The sequence below is a fragment of the Styela clava genome, chromosome 8 (genome assembly GCF_964204865.1).
Source record: "Styela clava chromosome 8, kaStyClav1.hap1.2, whole genome shotgun sequence".
In the NCBI taxonomy this organism is placed as follows: Eukaryota; Metazoa; Chordata; class Ascidiacea; order Stolidobranchia; family Styelidae; genus Styela; species Styela clava.
The window spans coordinates 6,768,489-6,788,585 of record NC_135257.1 but is presented as its reverse complement, the minus strand read 5'-3'; the positions used below and the strand labels follow the sequence as shown (position 1 = coordinate 6,788,585).

General features: G+C 33.2%; 1 protein-coding gene across 1 annotated transcript; it reads right to left on the bottom strand.

Moving 5' to 3' along the window:
* Window positions 1-79: 79 nt before the first annotated feature.
* On the bottom strand, window positions 80-19,287 carry LOC120345409 (uncharacterized). The gene is made up of 23 exons (XM_078115140.1): window positions 19,125-19,287; window positions 18,558-18,671; window positions 17,786-17,884; window positions 17,374-17,460; window positions 16,410-16,573; window positions 15,417-15,555; window positions 14,913-15,036; window positions 13,504-13,676; window positions 9,992-10,234; window positions 9,253-9,369; window positions 7,856-7,970; window positions 7,127-7,203; window positions 5,780-5,912; window positions 5,132-5,211; window positions 4,846-4,901; window positions 4,571-4,746; window positions 4,359-4,435; window positions 4,068-4,120; window positions 3,483-3,670; window positions 2,966-3,072; window positions 2,118-2,256; window positions 1,552-1,698; window positions 80-1,265 (listed from the first exon to the last, which is right to left on the bottom strand). The coding sequence occupies exons 2-23, from the start codon at window positions 18,565-18,567 to the stop codon at window positions 1,079-1,081; spliced, it is 2,691 nt and encodes an 896-aa protein (XP_077971266.1). The 5' UTR covers window positions 18,568-18,671; window positions 19,125-19,287; the 3' UTR covers window positions 80-1,078.
* Window positions 19,288-20,097: the final 810 nt, after the last annotated feature.

Below are 20,097 nucleotides of genomic sequence, written 5' to 3'. Positions count from 1 at the left end.
GTACCAGGCTGGGGTTTAGGCTATGCGACATCTTGATGCGCATACTTCAGAAGCACCCAATTTTTTTTGAATAACCACCACAAGAGGGCGTTGTTCAAATACATAGTAATAGATGCCGTGCATCGTTCCGGAACATTAACACACGAAACAATCAAGTTTGCAAGAAAAGATCTGTAAACAAGCAGTACAAGGGTAGTAGAGCAATACAGAATGAAATGTACCCTCATTTAATTAAACTGAAGCAGAAAAATTTTTGAGGCGAATTACCAACTTCAACCGGATTCTAAGGTCATTTCCAAATAAAAAATTAGCTTTGTCGCGACTTCTGTCATTTTCAAGCACTGAAAATCTGAAAATGATCGGCACATTAGTTTTGAAGAAAAACAAGCTGAAACTGTGAGCTGAAAATTGATCAAAAGACCTACAGTAAATAACAAAAATACCATCAAAAATAGACTGACCAATTCACTAGCAAATTTGAATAGGTATACCAACAAAGCATCGAGTAATACATAAAAGAAGTCAAATCAATGCACAAGCTTGAAATATAAACAGTATACATTGTAAAATAAATAGGATAGTAATACATGCCAAATCAAACAAATAAAGCATAAACCTTAACGTTTAAGTATTGAACAAATGAAGACATTCAGAAATAATAAACAATATTTCATACCGCAATACCATGAGAAAAAATAACAGCAAATGGTTACAAAATCCCTTTTATATATTATAAATGAGTAGGCTTCACATGAATATCAGGACAAAGTGCACTCATATGAACTGTTATTCAAAACTAGAGTCATGGATACATATAGAAGTATGGTAATCGCAGATATCAAACATTTGATTTTCAAAATTGTGTCTCCTATGTATATTTCAAGGTAAATGCTCAAAAAAATTTGAAAATGTTCAAAATTGAAATCCTCTTGTGAAAATACCTACGGTATGGATCGTATGGAAAAACACCTGACCATACCTAATTCACACTCCCATAAATGAAAAGGCCTTGTAAAGAGAATTCGAGTATGTAAATATGACACTTCTATGAATGAGTCCATCATTTTCAAATGTCTAATCAACCTCCAATATTCGATCGAACTTCGATATGTTTATCTTCGAAGTGACAAAGAAGATCCATAGTTTTTGAGTTTGGCATATTGATAAGAACCAGATTATCAGAAGGATCAGTGCAAAAATTTCCTGCATCAACTTCTTTTTCACTTAATACTCCTACACTATTCGCATATAACAAAACAAGCCTCCTGAAAACAAGAACAGAATGTTCATTTTAGATTAGTATTTGAACCTCTAGTGTGATATTATTTCCTATTTGTTTAAAACAAAAACATCCTCCAAAGTCTAAATCAGAAGAGATGATCTTGAAGTTATCGTCATTTTATGAATAAGCCTACTAGAAATCAGAGCAGGATCTTATTCTGTCAAAATCTGCGACGAAAACAAAAAGGAACAGATTCCATCTTTCTGCTGACGACTTATTGAATTCAAAACAAGATGAACTTGACAATATATATGTAATTAAATTCTTACCTTTTCATTTCATCCTTGCACAGTACGTCATCTTTACCATCTCCATTAAAATCAGCGATGTAAATATTTTCTCCGGAACAAGATCTTGCTGTTCCTTTCCAATGTAGTTTTTCGACATTTCCAACTGTATTTGCATGCCCGAGAGAACTGAAATGAATGAATGAAAAAGATCTAAACATTTATCTTCAGTAGCACAAATTTTACTAATTCAACGGAATTGATGACAGGTTTTTAATAAGTTATCCCAAGCATTTACTTAATAAAAATATCTTTACAAATAGTCAATAGTATTTGAAAAGGTATTTTTCTTGTGCAGCATTTCCTAATAAATTTAGTGAGAATAAGATTTGAATCTAACATTCATAACCTGAGATACCAACCTAGACTACTTTGGGTTAATATTTCAAACGAAAGTAATATTAATTCCCACATAAACTCGCATATAAGCCAAGTTTGAAACCCAAAGTCGCCAAACTAAATTGCCACCTTATACGCGCATAACGGCATATATGCGAAGATATAATGTACTAAGAAGAAAATCATTAAAAATGAAACAAAGTACTTACAGGCTACCACCCGAAGTGATACATAACGCATCAGTTCGTCTATCACCATTGAAATCACCAAAGTACCATTTGATATTAGATGATGATCCACATAAAGTATTTGATATTTTCAATTCTCTCATTTCAAAGATGCTGTTATCTGTGAAATTTAAATCTTATTATTATTACTACTCCTAAGACATTAACTATTTACTTGTTTTTATTTCTTGTTTTCGTTAGTTTAATTGTGTAATTGCAAGATGAGGTAGAGATCTAGTCCAATGTGAACTCGAGGGTTCTATACTAAAAATGATAAATTATTAATGCACAAATTTATTAACACACATATCATCTTTTCAGTCTCCAGCTACATATTAAAAATATTCGAATCCTAATTCAGCGTCCACATACAATGAAAACAAAATTGGAATCCAAACGCTTTATCACATGCAAGCCTTTCGGTTATAGTTTCTATTCAAATATAAACTACAACTGCGCTATTAAAAATTGCAACTCACTTTTCTAGAAACGGGGGTAACGGAACAAATCAAATTTTCAAATATATTTGAATGTGATTATGTTCAATATAGATAATTCTGTAATTTAGGAATAATTTATTATATTTTATTTCAGAAATTTGTCACTTTGAAGATTTGACATCAGACAAAAAAAGCTCAGTTTCCCACTCTCAATATTATTCGGTCTTAGCAATATCGGCTCTGACTTAAATATTTGGTTAAAAATGAAAACAACACTGTCTAATACAATAATTTCCTGAAAATCAAAATCTTAAATTGAATTAATGTCCTATTAGACACTCTCATCTTTCATCTGTAATAAGACGTAAAAAACAAAAATAGTGAACCCACTTTCGTCAGTTCCATCACCATTATCCTCACCAGTACATACACCAACATTGCATTGTTCACTTTGTTCCTTTTGGTTTGGACAAAATGACTGTTGACATTTTTGTTTCCTAAATAAAGAAATAAAACCAACAAAATGCGAAAGTGAAAAAATGCATTGTGAGCTTAGGCTATTTGTTCAGGAATCATCAACATATTTATCCTAGGAGAAAGGAAAGTCGATAAGACGGTATAGTCATATGGCGATCCACGGCCTCTCATGCGGTTACCAGTCCATGTCGAGAAGTCCAGCAATCCTCTCGCACATAGGATCCTTGCATGGGATTCGAGCCTGCGAACCCACACAGGGTAATCAGAGGTGCGATAGCGAGCGTATTCATAATGTTTAGCATGATACGCCAGGCCGCCGAGACGTTTAGTGTGAGGACAAACAAATATATTGTTGTGAGAAAACTAGTTTAAATTACTGTTAATTCTGAATAAATACAGAATTGGGCAAGAATATTATGCTTGCGTATACCTGGTCCTGGTCCCATCACATGATCTCGAACAACTTGACCAAAATCCCCATTCTCCAATGGAAGAAGATGATTCTGATTCACAATTTTCAGTATTGCAAGATCTTTTGTCATATTCATATTCTTGAGCATTATAACCGCACAAGGTACTAACTTCATTGTTCAAGTCTCTACATTTGCGTTTCCTTTCCTTAATGATAAATCAATCCTTATTATTGATAATCAAATCGATTCCAATTGGTCATTCAGGGTTATATGGTGGACTTGGGTTGGATAATAGACTAACCACAGCTAAGATCCAAAATTTCTGCTTTCCAATGCTAACAATGTTTGGCACGACTATGCCAAACCCAAAATACCGTTATCAAAATAAAGTAAAATTCTTTTTACCAAAATTTCATTCATACTCCAGTAATTTCAAAAAATATATAAATAGGGAAAATAAATTTTTTAACTATCCCTGCCCAAAAAATTCTATCGTTACACTGTTTTTAAACCATTCATCCCCGAATAGTGAGTGCAGGGTTCAATATATCTCAGAATATAAAATACCATAATACCACACACAAACAAAGAATAATGCACACCTGAGAACATAAATGGCTACATGATGACCAGGTGCTCCATATACCAAGGGTATCTGAAAATTAAGAGTTTTGATCAATTTAATTACAATACATACCGTAAATTACATAACTTTATCTCAAATTAGATTATCATATTATATTCCCATGTTTTCATGAAATTGTGTTGGAAAGTAATTTTTTTTCAAAATATTGACATTCTTGTCATAACAACTGCATATTGATAACACTCAATATCAACTGTATATTCAAACGCATAGGTTCAAAATTTACAAGAGTAAAATAGCGCATTACCTTCACATGCTCCCACATTACACATTTCTCCTTCCGGACTTTCACCAGGACACACCCTGCCATTGCACATCTTATTTCTAATGGAAAACGATACATTATCAATAGACAGAAAATATTGACACAATAGTAAGTTCTCCGCAAGTTTATAGTTTAGAAATGTACGGCACTCACAAATACATCACTTCAAAAATTCAAAAGAAACAACAAATAACCTCATTCTCGTTCCCTCACAACTAGCAGAACAAGTTGACCATTCTCCCCACTGACCCCCTTGATTTCGACAATTATACGAGTCACATAATTTCTCTTCAAATTCAAATTCAGGAGCATTTGCCCCACATTTATCAACAGGTTTTCTGTCCACACCATGACATCTTCGCTTGCGTTTCTAGAAATGCAATTGATACGGCTCACAGATTTTCACAAAATTTGAAAGACATTTTATATACATACATGAATTTGTTTAAAAATATTGAATAGACTTTACCTGATTGCACTCTGCAGTACAAGAACCCCATTCTCCCCATTCACCAAGGACATCTCCTGCATATTAAAAATGCAAAAAAAATACATTAATTTCAAGTGAGAGTTTAGGACTAGAAAAAATGTTGGGACTAAAAATCAGATACAACAAACAAATAATCAGCCTTGCTCAAAGAATATTTTATTATCAAATATTGGTAGGTTGGGTGGGGGTAAGTATGGTTGAATAGATCAAATCAGCATTTGAAAGGCCTTCACTGAAGATGGCCAATATGATGCATTTATAATACCTTCGTAACATATTCCTGTATTACAAACTTCTCTTTCAGAATTTGAACCCGAACATAATGAATTCCCACATGATTTCTCTCTGAATTGTAATAACTTGTATTAATACACAATGGAGAATGACATAACAAACCTGGTCAGTTTCAACATTAGATCAATATCAAATTGCACATAAAATAAAACAATGGGGTTCTTACATAATATAATTGAACTCTTAATATTTTCATAAAAAAACAAATTACCGGTATGTGTACTGAATTCCCAATTTGATCATACAGGGTGGTCGCAAGAAAAGCAGAAAATTTGAATGTTAGATGAGATCGCAAATAAAATGCGTATAGGTATAGGTTGATTTGGAACAATATCCCACAAGCCGACCTTCAAAACACTACATGAGCTTGGACTTCTAGGTTAAGACACTGCTCTGAAGTGCAAGGTCAACATTTTGATGTATATTGATATTAGAAACCATAAATAAGCATAAAGAAAACACTGATATACCAAATACATCACATTTTATTACTAAATTAAACTGGAATCCAATTATATGCCAAACACAATGAATTTCACAATTTATAGGGGTAATTTGAAAAATATTTATTTATTAAAAAATTATTTTGTATTTTATCATCAAGATTTATATCACAAACCTTTTTCTTTCTCCATCACATGAAGCAGAACAAGCCGACCATTCTCCCCAACTAGATTCAGTAATCCCACCATCATTACCAGTACTGTCACCACCAACATTTGTGCTTCCTCCTGCAGGCTTACCTGACTCATCTTGCAGTAAAAAATATTTGAGTAGGAAAATTTAATGCTTTCAAGTTTAATGGTTTAAAACTAAGATCTCAAAATGTAAACTGAATTCCACTATCCCAAGGCACCTGAGTGAGTTTCAGTGATGGATTAGTGGTATACTTCAAATCAAGTTAAATTTTGTTCATAAATTACAGTGATAAGTCGGTAGTCGAAAATAATTCGTTCTGGATTGGTGTTCGACTACTGATTTGTTAGAGTACCGAAACTTTTTTTGCAATACAAAACAATGGTGATTTTTTAATTGATTGAGCAAATTTCTGAGGGTTCTATGAAATTCGTTTTTCGTGTGCGACTACGTCATCAAAATTGCGCACTTTGTTGCGATTCTGCTTTCATGTTAGTCAAAAAGACTGCTGTACAAGTAGTCTACCTTGACAGATTGCATAACTGTACTACTTCGTTATGGCCTTCGCTTCCACATATTTGAGCATCTCTTTTGTTGAATGGCAGCTCTGATGCACAGTTCTCACTTGGTGGTGCACTCGGGAGTTCGGGCGCTGGATTTTCGCTCCAATACCGCAGCATTTTTAACTAGAAATTTGTGTCCAACTCCCGAGTTGTTCGAGTCGGTCGACTACCAAGGTATCACTGTATACCGAAACAGGCCAACAACAAAAAGTAAACAGGAATACCGCATTTTCTTATTTTTTTGCTCATAAACATCAACTTTAATTTCATGCAAATAACTTGTAAATGGTTCTCTGACAAAAGCCACAACTCTTTTATTTGTATATACCATCTATGAAGTATTTAATATCATTGCTACGAACAATGATCTTTACAATCATTTGGAAAGATGTGAAAAGTTAAATTTTGTATAAACTGAAAAGTGTGACGCATACTACTCATTTTTTGCACCCTGAATAAAGTGTTCAAACCCAGGACATTGAAGCTACAAATTTGCATTGGAGATTATTATTTCCATATGCCATCCCAACCAAGATATCGGGCAAACCTCGAACACTCTAGGATGGATACTCAACTATCCAAATACATTGTTGATACCGGTACATAAATGGGTATGGTTGGTGGCGGATAGTATAACCAGCCATTGATCAATAAGTCATATGAGCCATCATGCATTATTGAGAAATCCAACATTATTGTTTCCACAATGAAGATTTCATTGAACAATAACCATATATCGACCAACAGAATATATTAGGCTTTCTTACCACAAGGTGGATGTCCACAATCCTCCACTATAAAGGATTTTCCAAGGCATTCTTCAGCCCCAGTACATTTCCTGAAACTTAAAAGGTCCATTGCAATTAAATATTAGCCAATATCTCACACTGAGAAAAGGTCGTGATAAATACTGGAAAGCACCAAAAGAATAATGGGGTTGAAAAGTACCAGAAAATCAGAAACTGCATGATTTGGCCTTTAAAGTGAATATAAATTCTTAAGAGTAATATTCTGACTAATCCAACACAAGAGCACTACATGTTGAAGCTTGTGGATGAAGTTAATCATTTTCACTCCAGTGGTAAAAGGGCTATTTTCTAAATGCTAGCTAACCTTACAACAGCTTCTAAACTATAATGGGGCCGAGAACCATATCAGTAAGGTTTTTGTGCAAAAATAATGCCACAGTTCATTATTGATTTACTTCTTGTGGCAGGCTCAGTTTGCCCCAGCTATTGGCAGATACCAGATAATTGAACGAAGCAGAATGAAATAAATTGCAGCGTAACCTTGGCTGCACGAGTTTGGATCATGTGACAATTAAAAGTAAGAGGGTAGATATCCTATTTGGAATCCCATAACCACTGGTTAATGCATGCATCTTAAAGACCAAAACAGAACTGAACTGGTAACCCAATGTGTGGCTTTGGTTCAACATATAATTAAGTCATCTTATCTCTTTTTTCTATCCAGGATAAATATAAAATCTTCAATACTTTCCACGTATTTCTGGTCCACACTTTTCATAACAATGACTCCATCCCTCCCAAGGCAACCAAGAATAGGGACATTCTCCACCCTCAGAACAATCCTGTTTTTCAAAATATCCACCTGCCCAGTGAAAAAAAACAAATTAGTAGTTCAAACAAAAGATAATTTTCTACCATATATGATATGTCAGTCAACTTATGACTGGGCTAGAATCTACAGCAGGGGTGGACAACTTCTCTAGTCGGCGGGCCAGATGTGGGAAAATGAAGTCTTCGGCGGGCCGGATTAGTACAAAAAATACTTCGGTATCTAATCATTGTTAAATGCTGGACACTCTCTGTCAACTTTACGTTTCTTGGGATATTCCATGGTTAATAAAACTTAATATAAAATCTAATTTGCAAAATCTATTTATATTTAGAATCTGAATATAACTGATAACAGTAGTGGGGAATGTTTACAACGCTCTTTGCTTTGACCTTATATTGTTTGTTTATTTAACACACGTTATAACGCAATTGTTTGTTCACTAAGACAATTGTTTATTTTCCCAGCTCGCACTGACAGTGCGGTGAGAGTAGAGCGATCGGTAACTTTCAAGAATGATGTGTCGGACCACATTACAGAGTGTGGTTGGATACAGTCAGCGAGCAAATCTGGTCTGTTTGGTGATTCAATCTTGTCCTACAATAGGCTGGTTAGATTATGATCGTAGTCTGTGTAAGTTGTATTTTAGGTTGCCACAGACTATCATGATAAGGAATGTTAACAAAACTTTACATTTTCTCGCTCACTCGATTCGGCAGTGTACTTTTAACATCTCTTTCTTTTGCCTTGTGTGCTTGTCGTGTGCCTCACTCAAGTCACATGGCCTGTCAGTCTGAGCAGGCAAAATTTTTGGCCTCTGGTCAAAAAACCTTTCCCATCCCTGATATAGAGCGTCCTAACTCAATTAAACAATGTGCTTTGCACACCTCTTTCTTGCGCCTTTTGGGCTTGTCGTGTACGTCACTTGTATTACATGGTCCGCCAGTCTAAGAGGGCAAAATTTCCGGCATCTGCTCCAAAAACCTTGCCCACCCCTGATCTAAAACAGTCAACTAGGTATTCAGTAATCCCATATACAACTAGTACTGGTAACTACTTGAAAAAAGAGAGAGATACTATGATGTCCCATTTTTTATCCTAGCTTCCAAAATGAATGTAAAAAAGATATCTATAATGACAATTTTGATGATAGTTGTAATTTAAATATCATTTGTGAAATACAGAGTTTATGCGTGTATGAATTCATTTTTTTCAACATGTTATGCAGTACAAGCAGAATTAAAAATATTTGCGTGAACTTAAATATTTCCCTGGTAAAAAAATCCCATACCGATACAAGATTATTATCACATACCTGGGCACTCTATAACAAGCTCTTTATTTTTGTTTTCACATTTTCTGTATCGATACAATTCACCCTTGCCACAAGTTGCATCACATGCACTCCATTCTCCCCACTCAGACCAGGATGCTGTATCACGAATCAACAAATATGAAATTAATAAAGGATTGCATAATGTGTCAGGACTAATTAATACAAAGTGCTTTAAACCATATTCTATGTGAAATAATTAATATTTCAGTTCTCCGTGAAATTTTTTTAATTTAATTTAAGAAGAATGTGGATTTCATTGCACATCTCAACAATTTAAGAAGACAAACAGACAAAGTGTCATTTATTTCGTGATCAAGGAGCATCATGCTAACACATACCGGTATATGATTATCTCTTCAAATATAACATTTTCACATTATACCTAGCAAAGTCGCAGAAAAAGTGGGAAATTTGTATTGCATCGACCAACTTACTATATAAATCATGAATAGAGCATTTCAAGCAGAGTAACTGGAAGCATTTGAATAATTGTGGGTGAGGTATATTTCGACTCCATAATCAGCATAACAGACGATAAAACAATTGTTAAAAAAACAAATAAACGAAAACTGATTAAAGAATCCTAAGGTTTATAGAATACAAAACTTAGGTTGGAAAGTTTCCCAAACGAGGTGGTACATGTTCACTCACCTAAGAGTAATAAATTAATTCACACACACAGTTTCTAATCACAAAACAAATATAATGTAATGCTCACCATCAGATACTGGCTTCAGGCAATTGTAAGCATTACGTATTTCAAATAAATCAGATTCTGAATAAGGAGAGTGGTTATCCCTTAAAACTCTTTCATGCGTTCCACGAATAAGAAATGTATCGAGTCCTCTTCCTTTTGCAAGCGAACTACTACCATATTGCACTCGAGACTTTAAATCATACATGGTATTTGCAATTAAAACATCATCCTTTACTTTCTTCATAAAATTATTTGCATACATTCCTGAATTAACAAATGAATTATTATCATATTTTGTCATAACATATATTAAATAGAATATAAGATATTTTGTTCTGTAGTAACTAAAATAAATCTAACATAAGCATGTAGTCCAACATACCACAGAGTTTGAAATGTTTTTCTGTGGAATGTTATTTACACATGCATATCACCAAGGCTAAAGATTGAAAAAAACTTCCTTTGTCTTATCCAACAAAAACCTTTTAATGTAGTTTAATGGCAGGTTTACCAGCTCTGAACATAGCGAGCTTGATATTGTTTGCATGCAAAAGAGAATTACATTTAACATGCCTAAATAAATGTCTGCTTAATCACTTTGGCATTTCTAACATACAATAATTTCACTCGACAAAAAGATTGGTATTTATGAATGATTAAACTCATTTCATTTTGTGTTACTGTAACATGAACTAAATTTTTTCCTCGCTTTGTCGATTGAGCGACTTGAAAACAACTGATAGTCTGAAATTATATTATTATTTTATGTTACGATCTCAGAACAGCTAACGATAAAAAAATCATAACTTCTCTTACACTTTTGTGTAGTCATTTTTGTGCAGAATTGCAATACAGTAGAAACTCTACCTACGAAAGGCTCTGGATACAAAAAATCCAACTTGCTTCCAAAATATTGCTTCGACTAACGTAAGATTTTCCACATACGAAAGGCCGAAAACCAAAAACAAAAAACGTGTCCAGTGATATTTGTATATTTTAGGTTAATTTAATGCAGTATTTGAAGCAGGTATGTCCAATTCAAATTTAATATTCGAATATTGTTTTTCATGTTTATAGGAATACCGAATATGGTGCACATATACTAGCATGCCATTCGCGTTTTGATTTAAAACATTCTACAAATTATTTCATTTTCATCGTAATCGAAGGCAGCCGTGTGCGGCACAAAAATAAATTAGAGGCATGAAAGGATTTTATTTAGTGCCGACTTGAAGTGCTTTTAACACGTCGAGGATGTTTTAGATAGAAAATATTTTACAATTGTTATCGTATATTTTTTAATTTAGTCGAGATAGTTTGTGCTCTCTCGGCAATAGTCTAAAAACAAATTGTCGTATTTAATTGTTTTTTATTGATCTCAAAACTTATTTAGTATATATCGCAGATTTTATCGTTAACCCGGCGCCGTTAATAACAATAGCGTTCAGTTAGGTTTAGGTTTTAATTTGAAATCAAAAATAAAATCATAACAGCCAACATGAAATATTTAAATCAGCGCCGACTTGAAGAATAAAACGTGATTACTAGTCTTAATTCTCCATCATTAGCGGATGGAGATTTGGGAATCAGGTTCATTCATTTGATTATGACAATCATCGCGTAATAACATTTGCATTTTTGTGAATCATCAAATAGTTCTGTGAGCAAAATAAAAATTCAAGCCCGTGGTAGCTGCCCTGCCAGACACCCAGTGACTATCTGCCATCTCATTGGCCCGTTTCTTTCCCGCGGGTATGTTATATCATTATTATAATTTATAAAAATATTATGCCTGAGTTTTGTGGGGGCTTGGAACAGCTTAGAGTAGTGGTTCTCAAATTTTTTAGGGTTGCGACCCACTATTTATTACCACAGCTTATGGCGACCCATTTAACTTTTTAGGACATAACACAGAACACAGCAATGGCTGGCTAATCATCGTAAAACTACCGTGTTTTCTCGAAAGTAAGACATGGCCTGAAAATGAGACCTAATTTGAATTTTTAAAATAATTTTATTTAAACCCCACCCTTGAATGAAATTTAAAATGTGTAGAAGAGGAAAGATTCAATGACCTGAGGTAAGATGAAAATCACACCACTATTCAAGATTGTGTGATGTTACTAGGGCTGTCCAAAATCGAATATTCGAATCGAACCGAATAATCGAATATTATTGCGCAATCCTAAATTTGTCTCTAATGTACAATAAAAACTTCATCTTCAATATTGTGATAACGTATGTGCAGTTATATCTAAATTATTGCAAATATGTTGCATAACTATGTCATAAAAGTTCCAGAGGTATAAAAGGAGATCACAAGCCTCCTTGAACTGGTCAAAAAATTAGGGTTTCGAAAACTATCAAGTTTTAAGAGTTGGAAATTGCACACTTTCAATGCCTGTAGTTCAGTGGATGGAACGAACCATTGTCATTAGAAGAAATTACAAATTCTATTGGAAAAAGGTATTGGACCTCCAAAACGTGTTTCAGTCCTGTACCATACTACCATGTTCCTATGATTACTGACTGAACAGCTACAAATCGATTCTATTTATAGAACTGGCGTTTTTGCTGACACAAAATTTGCCTTTTTCTCCTTTTGTGTTCTCTCAAATAACGTCATCTTTAAATCATTGTAACCGATAACTTTTCATTTATGACCATGCATGAAATGGATAATTACATGTCACCGGGCAATAGGAGAGACCTTTTTACAGCAAAGAAAGCGATAGAAACATGTGTTTGCTTGCCCGGTGAAAAACGCGGGGCAAAGGTGGTCGTGATACGCATTATGTACCGAATTTTAGCAATTCGTAAATTGGACGAAAAACGCTTCGAATTTGATTCGATTTCGAATATTCGGTTCGGTTGGACAGCCCTAGATGTCACAATCACAACTATGATATTTGCCACTGGATTTTTGTAAGGAATTAAAAACAGTGGATGTCGGTTTTTACATAATGTTTATTAAAAAACCTCGTGATTTTCTACAATGTAATTTTATTTTTGATAAATGAACTCAAAAGACCTCTTCCAAAAAACCATAGTGTTATTCTTTAGAAGAAAATAAAACTAAATCCTGTCTAAATTTCGGGGCAACACAGTAAGAAGTGCTGTACAGTGTACAAAACTGCTCTGCGTAAAAAAGCCACATGTTCATTCTTTGTGTAGCAAATTTTTGTTCCTTTGAGAAGATCGTAAAAAGGAAACTTTGACAGATAAGATTTTGAATTCAATCAAATTTCTTTTGTTTTTTTAAAGATTTACGTATTCGAGTCGCCACCGAACCTAATAACCAGTATAATTAATCAAAGTTTTCTACATCTTTTCACGACCCCCAGTGGGTCGCGACCCATAGTTTGGGAACCGCTAGTTTAGAGCATTTTAACAAGTAAAATGCGTCCCTACTTACACAATTTTCAACATACGAAAGGGCTTCCGGGACAAAGGTAGAGTTCCCACTGTATCAGAAAAAATTAATTGATAAACTCGTATTATATAATTGAATCATTCTTTTCATTACCATTTACCTTCAAGGATATTTTCTTTGAAAATTTCAATATACCCATCTCTGTCAGCACGAGTGTGCTCATGCGCCCATCCCAACAAATGTTGAAACTCATGTAGAGCAATTACAAAATAATCACAACCATCATCGAGTGAAACTTTCTGTTCACCATTCTTCGCATTTCCAAGAAATGAACTAAAAAAGATGAAAACTAATATTTGCTAAAATATACACATGGTAATTTATCTTCAAATGTTTGTGTATTGCTATTAACAATTGGCAATCTTCATCAGCTATTCCCAATCTAATGCATGCCTTCAAATCAGGGGTCAGTAACCTACGGCTCGGAGCAATATAATCCGGCCCGCGACGCTTCACTAAATTATAGTAACAAATTATAGCTGTTTTGTCGATTATATTCTCTACGCAAAAGAATTTACGTTAGACTAAATTATATTATAACGTAACAAGTATATAATTCCCAATTACTCGTTTAATGAGCCTATAATTTAATTATAATTTAGACAAATGGCAACAAAACGCAGAAAAGTTGATGGTTAAATGGCGCATTTAGGTCAGTCTTCGTGCGCTGTTTAAAATTTAACTTTCGATCTGTGTGATAAAATGTGATTCATCGGTCATCCATTCGATTCTTAACTTTTTGAAAATATGTGCAGCCAGCCGATGACTTGCAACCTTTATCTTTGGCCCGCGAGCGACAAAAGGTTGCCGACCCCTGTTTTAAATCATGCATTGTACAAATGTTCGGCTTCAAATGGGATAGCATAATATGAGATATTTTGGTGCTCCCGAAGTATGCGAACCAAGATGGCGGACATCGGAACGTAACATGGGTAACAGGTTAGGGTTAGGAGATAATTTTTTTCCAATTTTCCCTATTTCAGTCCTATTATCAGTTCGAAGACTAGCCAAGAGTCTCCCGTAGTATTTATACCTAAAATTATGGCCTAACCCTAACCTTGTACACATATTACATTCCGATGTCCGCCATCTTGGTTCGCATACTTCGGGAGCCCCGATATTTTATTTTAAACAAAATAGAAAATGGAAGATCAGGGAACATCTATTCTACGAATATAGTTGTTACAAATTGTGATTATATTCTAAAAGTCATCTAATGATGGGGTTAAAAGTGCTATTGACTGAATTTCTGCGGGACTAACTACTTGCACTTCTTGTATGTTTTCGCGTCGGTGGATCTGTATGCATATAATACAAGAATGCTGTAGCAAAGAGTGAAGGTAACTATTCTAAGTGTATGTCATTTTATAAATTGGAAACTTTAATAATAGAAATCTCTTATGATAAGGACATCTCGAATAAATATGCTAAAAACATAACATGGTTTAAAATCCCACCTTTCTAAAATATAACTAATATATTCAAAATCTAAATGTCTCTTCAACTTACGTGCATCCTTCACCAGATACAATAAGAGCATAATCTTTTTCAGTGGTGCGAGGTACGAATTCGATGCAAAGCATTTTTGTAAAATATTCGAAAGTTTCTTCGATAATTTGCATTTTTCTTCGACCTAAAAATATACCAAGCAAAGAAACCCAAAATAGTTTATTTTATAAATATTGGATTAAAAGCTAACACTGTATTAGTTTGCTTTGTTTTGCTTTTGAGATAAAATGCTCCACTCGCATACACAAAGATTACAAGCAATACACCATATCTCTCATATAAATATTATTTTTTTATTTTGTCGAATAAACTAGGGCCGCTACAGAAATGTCACACAAAAACGTGGGGATACATAGCTGTATGATTGTTTCGAAATTTGATCTGAAACAAACTTTGCAAATACAAACTTATACTGCTTTAATTGTCTGGTCTACATTTCTTCCAGAACATCAATCAGTAATAGCTTGTATAACTTGTTTCACTATTATACACATAGATACACACTCGCTTTTATATTATCATGCAAAGTATATGGTATTCTGTTTATTCCATCCACAACATCGTCAGTCCAAAGATGAGTAGAAGTAGTTACTGAGCCATAAAACAAGTCAAAATCTTCTTTTTCATCCAAATATCCATATTCCTGAAATTGATTTTATTATATACGATTAAAATTTCAAGAGAATTTTGTTGACCAAATTTGAAACTATTGCTATATAGAAAATCCCCTATTACATTCAAACGATGTTTGCAATGATCATAATTTTGATCGAATGAAAATGTACAATATTTAAAAGAAATGAAATATAATTATTGGCGCAACTCAAGAATTCCAGTCAAGACATGACTATGCCTTGATATAATACTATCATTAAGGATTTATTACTTTAATACATAATTCAATTCAAAATATTTGGAGTAAGCTTGCACATAATTTACAGAAACTTATTTTCAGTTACGTCGGAAAATTTTGAATTATGTAAATGTCGTAATTATTGACAAAAAGCACCAAGTTTTAGTAAATAGTCCAGAACAGTGTTTACTCCCATTGAATTTTGTGCTGCCTGTAGTTCCTAGTACTACAAAATTTAGAACACGCCAACTAGCATGTAATGTTTTATGCCTTCGTCATATGCTGTAACATTCTGCTCTCATTTCTAAAAGTATTTGAGCAAATGTGTGACTTTGCTTGATATTATATTTTTGTGAACTTTACCCAGCGCTTGGGTTTAAACAGTGTGTCAAAGAATTCCTAAACCCAATATTACTTTATGTCAGTTTGCACCTGCCCCATAGTTATGCCCTTGTCCTCCCCCCTTAGTATTCTACCATGGATTAAATCAGTAAGTACACATTTGAAGATCTCCGTATGAATATAATATTGAAAACAAGGTATATATCACTTTATATATATCTTTATGTGAACCATACAAACAAATACGTGTTTAAAATCTAATTAGATTGTAAAAATAACATCGAAAACAGAATATCAATCACCTTGGCCATGCTATTAATTTGAGATATATCATATCGTATGTCCCCTTGATATTGGCCATTCTCTGCGCATTCACAATTCGTCTGACAACCATTATCATCTTTTCGGTAATCAAATGGACATTCAAATTCACATATTTTATTATCGAATGTACAGTGAGTAACCACTAAAATTTAAAAAAAAAAAAGATTAAACAGTTGTCGCATCCTGCCAGTGCTGAGAGTTTGTGTGAGTCAAAATTATTCCATCCAGTAAAAAAGCATATAAAATTAAGAGGGAAAGAAATTTAACACACATATTTATTTGGGAAGGAAAACGGCAGATAACCATATAAAAGGTTAGAAAATATGGAATGCACTCATGTAAAATATTGCGAAGCACAGTCCAACCCCAGAACCTTCGTTTACATAACCCAGTGCTCGCAACTCGATAATTCTGTAGAGTGGGGGGATACTGAGTTTCCTCGAAAATAAGACCTAGCCTGAGTTTTAAAAAAGATTTTAATATAAGCCCTCTCCTTAAAATAAAATCTAGTTGATAGCGTGAAAGTTTTTTTGACCTAGTCGATAGCAAGAAGTCTCTCTTATCATGTTTAAATGATTAAACTAAAACGTGTAAAAAAGGAAAACGTGTTATTCATAAGTGAAAGGATATCGGTTTTCACATTTTGTATATTTGAAAATTCTGTAATTCTCTACTTAGTAACTTTGTTCTTGATAAATAAAAATAAGACATGCCCCTTAAATAAGCCCTCATGTTATTTTTCGAAAAGAAAATCGAAAGGCATTTAAATATACTAAGAAGGCTACTACAGTATTCTATTTTTACTTCAGCTACTACTTCAAAGTTGTGCAACATAAGTGTTAAAAATATCAAATGACATCACCTGGCCATGTATTAAACTAATAAAATACGGTACCAAAATTGTCGCAGAAAAATACAGTGTCGCATTTTTCATTAACGTACTTGAACACATATTTATTTCAATCGGCGAGGGGTCTTCCACATTACAAGTCGCATCTTGAAATGCTTTCCTTTCTGATTCACCTTCATCTGTATAAAATTCGGTTTATATGTCTTTCATTCATATAGCTAACCATTGTATATAAATGTACCTATCCAAAAATTGAACAATGTATTTATATTTTAGGACCGTAATTTGATGCCATTTTAACTTTAATCTACAAACTCAAAAAATTAAATTTTTTCGAAATGTACATAAATTTTAAATCAAATTTTTTATAAACCCGCAAACAAAAGTTTGAGGTTGATCGATGGAGCATATCTTCAATAAAGCATATTAAAGTCATGATTCAACAATACAACAGATCAATTCAAAATTAAATTTTCGAACACAAAAGTATTCTAAATTGCATACCTTGCATCAGCATTGCTATAACTGCAATGATTCCAATAACAATAAAGAGAATGATTCCACCAATAATTATCAACTTCACAGGGGATGAAGACTTTGACGCTGATAACGGAAAAAAATTAAAAAATGTTCATAAAAACAACAACAGTCAATGCTAAATATAACTCAAAGATAACTACCGGTAATATAGCCATCACAATATCAGTAAAATTGCCCCAAATGTTGAAAAAATCGCATTTACTCTCACATGGAGATGTTTTCATCAATGATAAAAACTAGCAAAAACTTGTATTGGTATATACCATATAGGACCCCGTACGGCTGAAGAAAAATTACAAACAAACAAAATTAATAGATTTTCAACGACTCTCTTCATCTTTGAGTACTGAAAAATCGAAATCAATTGGACCAATAGTTGCGAAGAAAAGCGATTTTTCACAAACACACAGCAAAATGATCCATGGGTTCACTTCGTGTCCAAAATAACAGCACATGAAATTATGCAAATAATGTTGCTACTAAAATCATCATATTATCAAACTGGCACAAACCAGACCCAGAAGACTATAGATTAGAGAGCGCAAATTGTGAATAGAATTCTAATAATCACACAAACTCAAAACATTAGGCCTGCAAAATAATGCAAAAGACATCTTAAATGTATTGAATTAAGCCTTTTCTGTATCCAACATCTTAAATTTTGAAATATTGAATTTATAATATTATCTGTACAGATAAAACCATCACTCAAAATAGAAAAATTATTTGAGCTGACCTGATTCCATTGTCTCTAATATTCACGATTGTTTCTTTGTAGAATAATTTAATAATATATGCTTGAAACTGGGTTATAGAATATATACTAGTAGCTTGCTCCCTTAAGTATGGTCTGAAAGACATTATAGACAACGTTATTTCATTAAGCTTTTAGGTTAGAAATCTCATGAATAATATATCAAGATATAGCAAACGAAACTGTACCAAATTGATATTTGTTCATTCATAAATACGACAATGAACTGTAAAATATTTACATATTATAGGAAAATTTTCAACCTTGAATAGTCTTGCAACCTGAATATCTACACAGGATTTACTACATTTATAGGGAATTTTTTTTTTTTCACCTTATAGTCTTGCCACCTGAATATTTACTCGATATTCACTATGTTGCACAACCTGTATATCTCCTTGAGGAAAAACATGATGATAACTATATTTTGATTATAGGTTCTAATTCTAACCTCGGTTAGTAGAGCAATTACAGAGTATAAAAAATTGAATTTGCTATGACTCAATGAGGAGAATTTAGGCAAAAATTTGATTTGAAGAAATGTCTTACCATGGCACCTCAGGAAGCCATATATTGATATGAACACTCCATAGCGACTCAAATCATTTCTTTGATTTTCAAAACTCTGTGTATTCGTTTTTCAATATCAAGAAATTATAATCCGTTTCATAACGAAGACAAATTTTCTATGTAGTGCCCTAATAATAAATTGACTAAAAGTAGAAAAACAAAATAAAATACAGCTGAAAATGGTCAAATCATAGACTATTCAACGGACTGAGCAATAAAATTGGCAAATAAAAAAAATCAGTACATTGATACATTGAATTTTGATAGCAATTGATATTGTGAAACAAATTTATCATAATATAAAATTTCTAGACAATAAAATCTAAATTTAAAAAATGAATTTTTAAATAACATATTTCAAGACATATCAATGAATTTTGTTGACTAGCGCTGCCTTTATTTCTACTCTCAGACAAAATTACGAACCAACTGTTCCTCTCAACTTTTTGAAATAAAGCACTATGACAGCTGTTATAATATAAGCTATACTTTAATATACCTCTAGCATAAATCCTATAAAACAGCTTGACGATGCAATACTGAAGAACTAAAGTGATTTAACTGAACTAGGTGGAAATATTAAATTAAATATATAGACAGAATAGCAGGAACACAACTACAAATGATTGTGAAATACCCTCACATGTTAATAATACACACATCATCGAATATGACCAAGTCACAGATAACTACCGGTACTTCCTTTGAAACTGATGCAAGAATGATTAAATCAAAATGAATTAATAAACGTTGAAATTATCTTTGAAGTAAGTTATTCACTTTTTTAATGCGAAATGAAATTAATTCAAAATCAAATTAATCAACAAAGTAATTCATTGCTTTAATTGAAGTCAATGTCGTTTAAAGTTTCAGCAACTTTCTTTTTTCTACCATGGCGTAGTTCAAAATATTTCATGTCAAAACTGCGTTGTGCCTGGATTCTCGCCTTAAC